The sequence below is a fragment of the Sinocyclocheilus grahami genome, unplaced genomic scaffold, assembly GCF_001515645.1.
Source record: "Sinocyclocheilus grahami isolate Dianchi unplaced genomic scaffold, SAMN03320097.WGS_v1.1 scaffold22.1, whole genome shotgun sequence".
NCBI lineage: Eukaryota > Metazoa > Chordata > Actinopteri > Cypriniformes > Cyprinidae > Sinocyclocheilus > Sinocyclocheilus grahami.
In genome coordinates, this window is record NW_015505201.1 from 2,371,573 (window position 1) to 2,383,541 (window position 11,969).

At 35.1% G+C, this 11,969-nt stretch overlaps 1 protein-coding gene across 1 annotated transcript in view; it reads left to right on the forward strand.

Moving 5' to 3' along the window:
• LOC107559873 (SH3 and multiple ankyrin repeat domains protein 3-like) overlaps positions 1-11,969 on the forward strand; it is a 161,241-nt gene that overhangs the window by 40,341 nt on the left and 108,931 nt on the right. Inside the window, exons 6-7 of the mRNA XM_016243895.1 lie at positions 6,489-6,566; positions 10,587-10,653. Coding sequence (XP_016099381.1) covers positions 6,489-6,566; positions 10,587-10,653 — 145 coding nt within the window. The remainder of the gene's footprint in view (positions 1-6,488; positions 6,567-10,586; positions 10,654-11,969) is intronic.

Here is an 11,969-nt window from a genome sequence, read left to right on the forward strand (position 1 = left end):
TCTCTCTCTCTCTCTCTCTCTCTCTCTCTCTCTCTCACACTCACTATTGAAACTGTTATTGCTATTGAATGGTCTGTGAACCTGCTTTTACTGTACATCTCAATTGCCTGCTCTAATATAGAGACTAGCTGATATATTGGTTACACTAATAGGCTGAACTTTGGCTATTTTGCGGTTTGTTTGTTTTTTTGGATTGAGGATGTATAATACTGTAAATATAAACAGAGTTTTACAATATATACATATACTATATATAGTATGTACTATAAATACAATTTGAGTAAATAAATAAGAGTTTATAGTATTTTTTCTAAAAAAAAAAACATTTGACATTAAATATGAAAATAATATTTTGAAAGAAGTCTCTTGTGCTCATCAAGTCACCAAAGCTACAATTATTTGATCAAAAATAGTAATAGGTGAAATACTAATGAAAAATAGTAATTTCAAAGTAAGTTTTGAAATATTATTAGCATTTAAAATGTAAATTTTCTATTTCAATATATTTTAAAATGTAAGTTTTTCCTGTGATGCCAAAGCTGAATTTCGAACCTTCACACATCATTCATGCTTCAAAAATCATTCTGATATGCTGATTTTCTGCTTAAGAAACATTTCTTATTATTATAAGTATTGAAAACAGTTGTGCTGTTTAATATTTTTGTGGAAACTGTGATAATTAGAATTTATTAAAAAAAAATCAGCATTTATTTTAAATAGAAATCATTTGTAACAATGTAAATGTTTTTACTGTCACCATTGATCAACGTAATGCATCCTTTCTGAATACAAGTATGAATTTTTATGATTATTTGCAACATGTATGACCAAATGTTTGTGTTTGTTCTATATAGATTGTGTCAAATATTGAGCTAAATTGTACAAAATTCTGTTAAATTGTACAAAAAAACAGTACAATTATGGGATATACTTCATGGGAAACTCAAATAAAAAATTTAGAAAATAATATTTTCTAGTACGCAAAAACCTTCTTTTATGTTTGTCGTTAGAGCTAGCTAATTAGAATTACTTTTATATAAAAGCATTCAAAGTCTATCTTAAGTCTCAATTTTGTTGGTAAGTGTGTGTGTGTGTGTGTGTGTGTGTGTGTGTGTGTGTGTAGATCAGTGCTTTTTTAAGGTTAACTGCAAGCTCTTGCTCTGCTTGGCATGGAAAAACACCATTAGACATTGTTCACTATGTTAAGCAAACATGCTGAATTTTTTATATTAATATTAGACAATCTTTTGTCACATTCGAGGCCTAATCTTGTCAAGCCTCTTATTGAGTCCAAGTAAAGGTTTTCTCTGCTGCAGGTTTTAAAAACCAAGACAATTAATATATGTTTTATCTAGATTTTTTTTGTGTGTGTGTGTGTGTGTGTGTGTGTGTGTGTGTGTGTGTGTGTGTGTGTGTGTGTGTGTGTGTGTGTGTGTGTGAGAGAGAGAGAGAGTACTAATTTTACAGCAGTGGTTTCTGTTTATCTTCATTCAGCTCGTTATAATGAGATTAAACTACAGCTGACCTGCACTAATGTAACATCCAGTCTGGATGAAGTCCGTTACAAACAGATCAATAACATCTAAACAACAAAAACATGAAGAAAGGAGGACACCACCACGCAATGACCTCCACTTCTGAAACATAAAAATAGTACTCTGAGTATTACAGAAAGATCTTAGATCATAATTGAACTGTTGATGTCTAATTAGTTTCTGTAACTTCATTTCTTCAAGTTTGGCTAGAAATGTTTGTGTCAGTCGTCACATCTCATACACAAACTCATTTTTAAATTGGCTATTCCTTGTGGGGGGAAAAAAAAGATTTCGGGTTCGGGCTCTAAATTTAACTGTGCCGCTCGGGTCGGGTCAGATGATCTCGGGTACAGGCCGGGTTCGGGCTTCAGTTTAAAGCCCGTGCAGACCTCAGTAGAGCCTATAAGTGTATAATTATAATTAGCTTAACTTAAGAACAAGTGAAGTTTTCATGTAGGTAACAAAGACAAACACATGTATGAGTTTATGTGAGTTTTGTACTTTAAGGTCAATTTGTCGTACTTGAAAGACAATTCTTAAAATGCATGCTCAGGAGTTGCTAAATCTGTCATGAAGTAGGTAAATGCGTGTGTTGTGTGTGTGTGTGTGTGTGTGTGTGTGTGATAGCGGTGATAGCGAGTTTTAAGGACTCTCTGCGGATGTTTAGCTCAGGCTCAGAGGAGATGTTAGAGTGGATCGATTCCCAGAAAGAGACTCTGAGAGAGGATGTATTACCCCGAGGAGAGAGGCATTACTGGATAGACGAGGGATTTATAAGTCATTTTGAAGTCCACATTCATACAGTATTTCTAGGCAAATGTGTTTGTAAGTTTGTTTCAATTCATATTCTAAAGGACCAATTTTGTATACAGTGTTCTGAGAATTTTGCTAAATCTGTCAAAAACTCCCTTTGTTGAGGTTCTCAAAAAGAAAATAGCTCATAAAAAGAATAAATGAATGAATTTAGATGCAAAAACCTTTAATGCCGGGTTCAGACTACACAATATTTTTGTCGGTCACGATAGTCACTGTGTCAGATTACACGATTTTGACTCCTAAAATCTTGTCATGTCATGGACAAGAAACATGTCAGACTACACGTTGCTTTCCGACCATTCATCGTGTGCCGTCTTTAACGACGCGCGTGATGTCATCAAGAAGGCAGAACTAGCGACTGACTCCCGAAAACAAGAGTGTAAACATTGCTGAAGACCCGACCCGAGCCCGACGGGTCCCGAAATACTTTCGGGTTTTGGGTCGAGGTCGAGTTCGGGTTAATGTTTAATGAATAGCTTCGGGTTCGGGTCGGTCTCGGGTTTATAGCTAAACTAAAACTATATGCAGTAGGCTACGCTGCTTTCATAGACGCACGCACACACATTATAACGACAACACAGCACGGAAACTTTTATTAGTAATATAGCTTCGACAGGTACCTGACTTGCAATGTTATATTTCTCTGCAATGAGGGGGTAAAATCGCTGTTTTTGAAGGAACTAAGCCTCATTCCTTTTAGAGAGAGGTGCGCAGACGTAGGCGGGTCGGGTCAGATGATCTCGGGTACAGGCCGGGTTCGGGCTTCAGTTTAAAGTGCAGACCTCAGTAGAGCCTATAAGTGTATAATTATAATTAGCTTAACTTAAGAACAAGTGAAGTTTTCATGTAGGTAACAAAGACAAACACATGTATGAGTTCATGTGAGTTTTGTACTTTAAGGTCAATTTGTTGTACTTGAAAGACAATTCTTAAAATGCATGCTCAGGAGTTGCTAAATCTGTCATGAAGTAGGTAAATGCGTGTGTTGTGTGTGTGTGTGTGTGTGTGTGTGTGATAGCGGCGATAGCGAGTTTTAAGGACTCTGCGGATGTTTAGCTCAGGCTCAGAGGAGATGTTAGAGTGGATCGATTCCCAGAAAGAGACTCTGAGAGAGGATGTATTACCCCGAGGAGAGAGGCATTACTGGATAGACGAGGGGAAATCTACGAGGGCAATGATGGAAGAAGAGACAGAGAGAGTGTGAAATAGTGCCAAAACGATGAGGAGAGCAGGAGGAGGTGAAAAGAAGAGATGACCACCTGATGTGGAACAGAAGGGTGAATTCACAGCTATGGATAATCAGAAGGTTGATGAGATTTGTCTGTGAGTGGGAGGTCAGGTTTCGCTCGCTTTGTGGATACCAAAAGTCCAAAAGTGAAGACAGTAAAACTGAAGAAGCTACAGTTGGGCCACCTACATCACGCTCTCCATGATCAAATGTATCATTATCCTTCAATTGCAACTCTGCATGCATGTTTAGGCAATGTGTGTTTGTGTTAGTTTATGTGTGTTTCTATTCATACTTTAAGGACCAGTTTAAAAAAAAAAAAAAAACACTTTATTTTACTTGTCCTTGTTACACATTACATGTAATAACTATTATAATAATGATAAATTATTCATAATTACATTCAAGTAACCCCTAATCCTAAACCTAACCATATATTAAGTATTTACTTAATTAATATTACTCAGTATTTTAATGTATAATTAGACTGTAACAAGGGCACCTTAAAATAAAGTGTAACAAAAAAAACTATAATAATAAATAAATAAAATTATTATATAATATAATAATAAATAATATACTATAATATAATAAAAAATCATAGAATTTAGTTAAACCTGTCTAAAGCTAAATCTAAATGAAAATGGCTCTTTAAAAATCTAAATAATAATGTCCAAAAATTTATATTTTATGGTCAGGGCTACTTAATAGCATATAACATTTCCATGCATTTAGATTACACAGTTTTAACATAAACTAATCAAACTTAATCAAATGTACATTTGTCAGTTATGCATAAAAAGATACATAATAAACATTTCATAATAAGAAGGCACTGTGGATGACCTTTGACGACCTCGTTCTGTCTAAGTGGACAGTTCATGGCCAAAATGAGCTGCAAAGCGAATCAGACTTTATGGCGACTTCATTCTATCTGTCTCTGTGAGTCTAGTCTAATAGTAGTCTAATAGTGATGTCCAGTATAGTTTCTTCTTTGTGTTCTTATAAAGTTTCACCACTAGAGGTCACATGTTGCTCTATTGCCCAGCAGACATTCAGTCCATTGAAACTTCACATTGGCATAAAAGGCCACATTCAGTAGAGTTTGAGCTTTCATTCTACTGTTTCTCCAGACCGCTGCTGCTCTGATGACTTTTGATTTATTGTTTTACATTAGTGTGTATGGCATATTATTTTTTCAGTTCTGAGTGTTTGTGTCTTTTAAATGGATCAATAGTGCAGAAGTATGGAGAAAGCAAAAGACAAAAAGAAAGAGGGGGAAAAAATCTGTGTGATGTGGACGCTCAATCATCGTTCTGTTAATTCACTCTGCAGTCGAAATTACATATTGATTTTTGCACAGAGCCGTAACATTAAACACATGCAGAGCTCCACTCTGTCTCCTGTATGACAGACCTTGTTCTGAATAGCATGCTATCATACTACTGACATACTGCTGTTTTTGCAGTATGTGCTGTATAGAATGCATGGGTATTCCACAATGCAAAGACTTGACCTGTATGTACCAGATGCAGTTTGTTTCTTGACTCATTATCTGATCCGACTGACATAAGTTGAGACGTCTTTCACAAAATTAGACTGAAAATACAAAATATTTCATATGATAATAGTTATGTAGCTTGCAACTATTTGAAACATTAATATTTCAAGTATTCATGTACTTTGTATTTTATAATAGTATTTCACTTGTTATGTTTAAACAATTGCCAGTATACATCTTACACTGTGCAGTGTTCTGTAGTAAACTAGTATTTCAATTTCAACCCTGTGTGAGTTACTATATCCCACAATGCAATGCACTCAACTTGACCTTCCATCACCAGTCAATTTCAGCTCCACTTTTGTTCAAAACGTATTAGTATAATTTTGAAATGTTTCTGAAAGAGTTTCTTATGCTCACCAAGGTTGCATTTATTTGATCAAAAATACGGTAAAAACAGTAATATTATGAAATATTATTACAATTTAAAATTACAGTTTCTATTTGTATATATTTTTAAATATTGTAATGTTTAAGCTGAATATTAGCAGCCATGACTCCTTATTGTGATCCTTCAGAAATCATTCTAATATGCTGATTTGATGCCCAAGAAACTTTCCTTATTATTATCAATGTTGAAAATGGCAGTGCTGCTCATTACTTTTGTGGAAATAAAAATGAAAATGAAAATCAGAAAAAAAGAATAGCATTTATTTGAAATAGATTTTTGGCAACATTATAAATGTCTTTACTTTTGATGAATTGAATGCATCCTTGCTGTATAAGAGTGTTCATTTCTTTCAAAAAACAAACACAAAAATCTTAATGTCCCCACACATTTGAACGGTATCTGTAAAAAATAAAATAGTTATAAGAAGTGTCTTTACCAGAGACACTTCTGATTTGTGTGTTCGAGAGAGAGACAGACAGGAAGCGCACTACAAGTGTAATTAAGGTTCCATTGAAGGTGTGTTAGTGGGCCAAGAGACGTTGTGATGTTTACTCACCACTGTTAGGAAACTAGGACACCAATCCCAGCTGAGTCATGTCTGCGTGGTACAGCTCCTAAATGTGTGCGTGGACTATCAAAACTGTCTACAGAGAAAGAGAGAGAGAGGAATGATAGCCAGATGCTGTGCTGACCTTCTAAACACTCTGTCTCGGATGCCCATAGAGAAATACTGCCATTAAAGTAGCTCTCTCTCTGTTTTACTCTCTGATAGCAGACCTACATATGAGCTGGTGAGCTAATTGGTCCCAGTGGAACATCAGTTTTGTCATTTCTGTTGTTGTGAAAGCGACACGCGCGCACACAAACACACTCATTTTCATGGACATGCAATGTACGAGTTTTACTAGCGACAAATTATCACGACGCTTGTAATCTCTCTTGTTTGTCTCTCTCCAGGATAGCTGCGCGAGAGTGCTGCTGTTCAGAGGGGCGAATAAGGAGATTAAGAACTACAACAGCCAAACTGCCTTCCAGGTGAGAGCGCAAGACCTCTGGGTTCCTGGAGATCAAACACCGTAGAAGAGTCAATGGAGCTGGGTCTTATTTAAACTGGTGCTGTCGTTCACTGCCCACAGAGCCAAACTGTATTTATCTTTAGCCCAAGAGCAGTTTCAGAGCTGCGACTTGAGAATTCACACTGGACATGAAAATGTCTACCTAGATAGCATTTGAAGGCACTTCTGATGAAAAGGCTGGTATGCTGCCAAATGAGACACCTTCATTTGACCAAAATTTAGCTTAGCACTTTTGCAAAAAGAACATTTTAATTAAAGATGGTGGACAGTGTCATGGGAAATGTTGATAGAAAATATAAACATATTTAATCAATAGTACAATGAAAAGGTGATGGTATAAAATGGTACATCAATCTAAAAGTTGATATATACAGTGGTACTATATTTCAAAGTGTGGTATTGCTATGGTACCATGTTAAAAAAAAGAGAGAGAGATTTGCACTTTTTGTAGGGCTGGGCGATATAGCTAAAAAATGTATCAACGATATAATGTTTCATATCGTTCGGTATCGATAATTATTGACATTTTTTATAACCTTTTTAAAACAAAGAGCAATAGAATTTTTTTTTTATTTAACCACTGTATTTTTAAATTAACCCAATTCATTGAGACAAACAACAAATATTTTTAGTTTTAACAATCAAACCGAAAATAAAAATAAAAAATCTAATTTCTAAATCTAGTTTTATATGCAGATTAAATAGGTCTTAAGGAAACTTTTGTCTTGTCTCCCGAGGCCACAGGAGGGCGCAATGAGCAAAATAATGCAGCGCATTTAAATTGTCAACGCAAGGAAATAACTCTATAAAAAAAAACGTGCATTACGTCTAAATTAACTCAGAAAAATCAAATATAATTTCGTAAATTGCATAAACAATTATGAACAAAACAGCATCATGTATTTATGCATTGCTTAATCCAAAGAGCCGAAGCGTCATTCACACAGATTGCATTTAAAAACATATGAGACGCAGTGAAAAGGAATAAACCTCCACAAATTCGCAACGTGTTTTCTAAATGTTTAAACTGTTTTAACTTTGCATGGCTTTTTATACATCTCTTGTGTGAGACGCGAGTGCAGCAGTCATATTTGTCCGTCTAAAAAATGCGCTGAATATGCGTTCTGTGTGAATGGCTTGGTTTCGGTTTTAACCCATTCAAGATCTTCTCTGCATTTAGTTTATATATTTCTCTAATATTTTGAATGAATAACGCAGAAGCGGCTCGTCTCGTGGGCTAGACTAACAAAATATTAAAATGTTTTTAAAACGTCACTTACATCATCACCGCATCTCGTGCGCCACTGATGACACTCCCTAACACCTAACATTCAAATGCAAATGTTTATTTTAAATTCGACTAATATTCATTCTTTATTCACAATCTCCTCATCACAGGCAGGCACAGCACTCATTCCAGCATGTGTTCGTGTTTGTGTGTGCTGTCTGCATCACTCATAGCACGTGCCTATATCGTGCGCTATATCGAAAAATGTTTCTATCGTTATCGAAGAAGGTGTACCGTCGATAAATATCGATACCGTTTTATCGCCCAGGCCTAACTTTTTGGTACTTTTTTGTTAAATTTGCTATGGTGTTACCATCATGCCACTGTCTAAATTCTATTATTCTATTATTCCTGTGATGCAAAGCTGGCTTTTCAGCATCATTACTCCAGAATTCAGGGTCACAGAATTTCCTTCAGAAATCATTCTAATATGCTGATTTGCTGCTTAAGAAACTTGAAATAGAAATCTTTCTAAATATCTGTACTGTCACGTTAACTTAATGCATCCTTGCTGAAAGACAGTATTATTAAAATCTTTTTTTTTAAACTTACAGAGTTCAACCTTTTTAACAAATATTGAAATATGCTCCAATTTTTCAATCTGTCAAGTTCACACTGCCCCTACAAACACCATATTCCATTAGTTGTTTGGTTTTGCTGGATCTGTGTATTAACCATGTTAACATTTGGTCAGTGTAAGCGGCATGTTAACATGACAAGTCAAATGATTCACTCGTGCCCTTCTGGTCCAAATGTACAATGTAATGCTTCCTGTGAACATACTAACAGCATATTGGGATTGGTGTTTGTCTGCTTCTATTCCATGATGCTCGGTGCTTGAACTCACAGTACAATTGATGTTGACACAGATTTTCAGCTCGGATCAAAGTTAATTTGTTAGTACAAGGGGAGGGGGAACCTGACTTGGTGCGGCTGCATAAACCAACACGGAAACCATTAGACAGCTGCTTTGATTCAGCTTTTAGTGAGGAAAAGTTAATTAGCCCTCACATTCATAAAAGAGAGAGAGAGAGTATCATATTAGACAGGATCACATGAGTTATTGGTCTTTGGTCCTTATTTGAGACCTGTTTGTTCACCATATACGTATAAAAAAATTGCCATAGTATAATGGTGTAGCATGTAAATTTGAGTGTAATAGGCCTACGATGATATTACTTTGTAGGGCCTGGTTATTGACACATTTCACAAATCTGCTTAAATCCGATTCACAAGTTTTTGCATCGATCTGATTCGATATCGATTTGTTTGAATGTACATCAGGTACGGTACATGTCAGTTTTTCTTAAGGAAAGCAATTTTTTAAGTAAAGCTGTAAATTATACAAGGAACACTGTCAGTTGATACAGAGTCCAGATTTAATTGCTATTTATTTTTAGATATAATGTTTAACACTGAAATAAAAACGTGGTATACAAACATTTAAATTGCACATTAGTTTTTAAATGAACATTTAATAATATAACTGTTTCTATTTGACTCTTAATTCGTGGTTGAAATATAAAAATTTAAACGGTGGCTGTCATAACTTCTTTTTATGACAGATTTTAAACATTCAATAATAAAGCATTGCTACTTACAGCCGTCTGTTACGCCACACTAAAGAACGCCAAAACGGTATTCATTATTTGAATTTCGTGACGAAACTGACAGAATGTGTAAGCTGAGACTTTGTTTCATATTAAAAGGAACAAAGTACAATGCTTATTGCGATTGTTGGAGGCGAGCTACAAATAATATTTAGTGAAGTTTAGTTGATGCATCAACAGAAAATAGCCTAAATAGACTAAAACATTGATCTTGGGATTTACTGTAAGAATTTATATCGGTTTATCAAGATGGAGATTAAAATGAATTACACAATATTGTCATAGCCAGCCCTAGTGCATAGTTTCACTCCATATTCTGACAGTCAGCTATATAATCAGTATTTCATGTCCATTTATTTATTTATTTGTAGACAGAATAATGTACAATCAGAATGCATTATGAATTGCTGACTTGGTGGGTGGGGGTGGGTTTCATCTCTAGTGAAAAATAAAAATAAATATACTAAAATGTATTTCAAATAGTATTTAATGTTAGTATGTAAGAAGTATACTACAAATACATTTAAATATGTGCTTAATAAAAATACCCTGCAATTGTACTTTTAGTATACTAAACTGGTACAGTTAAAGTCTGCTAAACTGGAACAACTAATTTTGTGCTTAATGCATGTTAATTGTGTGGAAGTAGTGCTGAAGTCCAGCTATACTGAAGTATTTGATTGTGTTAAAGCGGAACTACTGCAAGTATACTTCAAGTCCACTTTAAACATCCTGCATTTAAAGACCGATATTATTAAAATATCATATAATCCTCATTAGTAGTGATATTAAAACACAGTTTAGGCTTAATATTAAGAAATGCGCATTGTGCATAAGTAGTACTCCAAATAAAGTTTAATTATAATTTTTATATCAGTAAGTCTCGAACGTTATATGTCAGTAAACATGTTAATAGATACTATACTTATTATGAAATAAATGTGTTTTAAATATATTACTTTTTTACTAGGGATAACATCCTTTTATGTATTTCATGCAGTGTTATAAATCTGTAACTAGGGTTTTTGTTTGCCCAGGGACGTTTGGCAGAAAAATAACCCATTTTTCTTTCTCTCTGTAGGTGGCTATTATAGCTGGAAACTTTGACCTGGCAGAAATTGTAAAGACTCACAAAGCATCAGATGTTGGTAAGTGCTTTGTATACTGTACCTCCACAATCATTAGCTGCTATCGAATTTGCAAGCAAGCGCAAACAATCCCTTGTGTTAATGAATCCTTACAAACGCAGCAGAGCGCCACAGCCAGAGAACATGAAAATGAGAGCGGCCCCTTCTGTGTCCGTGTGTGTTTGTGAGTCTGCAGTGTTCGGGTGAATGAGAGTCATCACTCTATTTGCCCGCGTCGACGGCAAGGCTAGCTCATTCCACAAGCTAGTTCTGGCAGGGAATAGCAGCCAGTTGTCGCACCGCTGTAATGGATCGTACCCATTAGTGTGGAGTACCATTGTCATGGCGACGGAGCGGGGTTAATCCACGAGGCTCAGCAGGTGTTGGGAGTTTGATTTGAGCCAATGGGAGTGTGCCACCGCAGGCTCTGGTATCTCATCAGAACCGTGTGTGACCTCGATGAAGGATGGGATGGATGCTCTCACCCACACACAGAATCAGAACCGGCCTTAAAACACACCGTTTACAGGACCGGCGCTGATATTTTGTCACTAATGCTGAAGCCTCTCAGGATGTGTCCATTCTTTATCTCTCTCACCTCTCATTTCCTTCCCATCAGTAACTGAGAGAGGGGAAAAGAGAGAGTGAGCGAGTGTGTCCTGAGTGGGTTGGATAGTTGGCCTTTTCACTCTGAATGGATGGGCGGAAGTGTAGAGGACCTAAACAAGCAGACAGCTTGACTACAGAGCGCAGTATTTGCACTGCTTAAACAAGCGGCCCATGTTAAGTGGCCCTAGATGTTTTCTCAGGGTGAAACTATTGAAGGAGGACTTATTTGAATATATGAATAGTAATATATATGATCATTTTAGTACTGTCAGTTTGACGTGCTAATTTAGTAATATTAATCATAGTCAAATGCAATAAAAATTAGTTATTAGTTAGAGCTACACTGGTTTAAAAAAAAACTTGTTTACCAGTAAATTTAATTTACATTTAATTGTAAATTATTTTTCTATATTATATTTCAGAAAAAAATCTTAAATATTTATTAAAGCTTTCTTAATGTATATATATATATATATATATATATATATATTATTGTAATATTAATCATAATCCGATGCAGTAAAAAGAGTAACACTGAGCTGCACAAAAAAGTCTTGTTTAGCAATAAATTGAATTTATTTATTCATCCTTAAATCAAGAAAAATTTACTTACGATGCAAAACAGTGTAGATTTACAAATGTATGTATATTAGTGCTATATTAGTGCAAATATATGTATATATATATATATATATATATATATATATATATATATATATATATTAGTG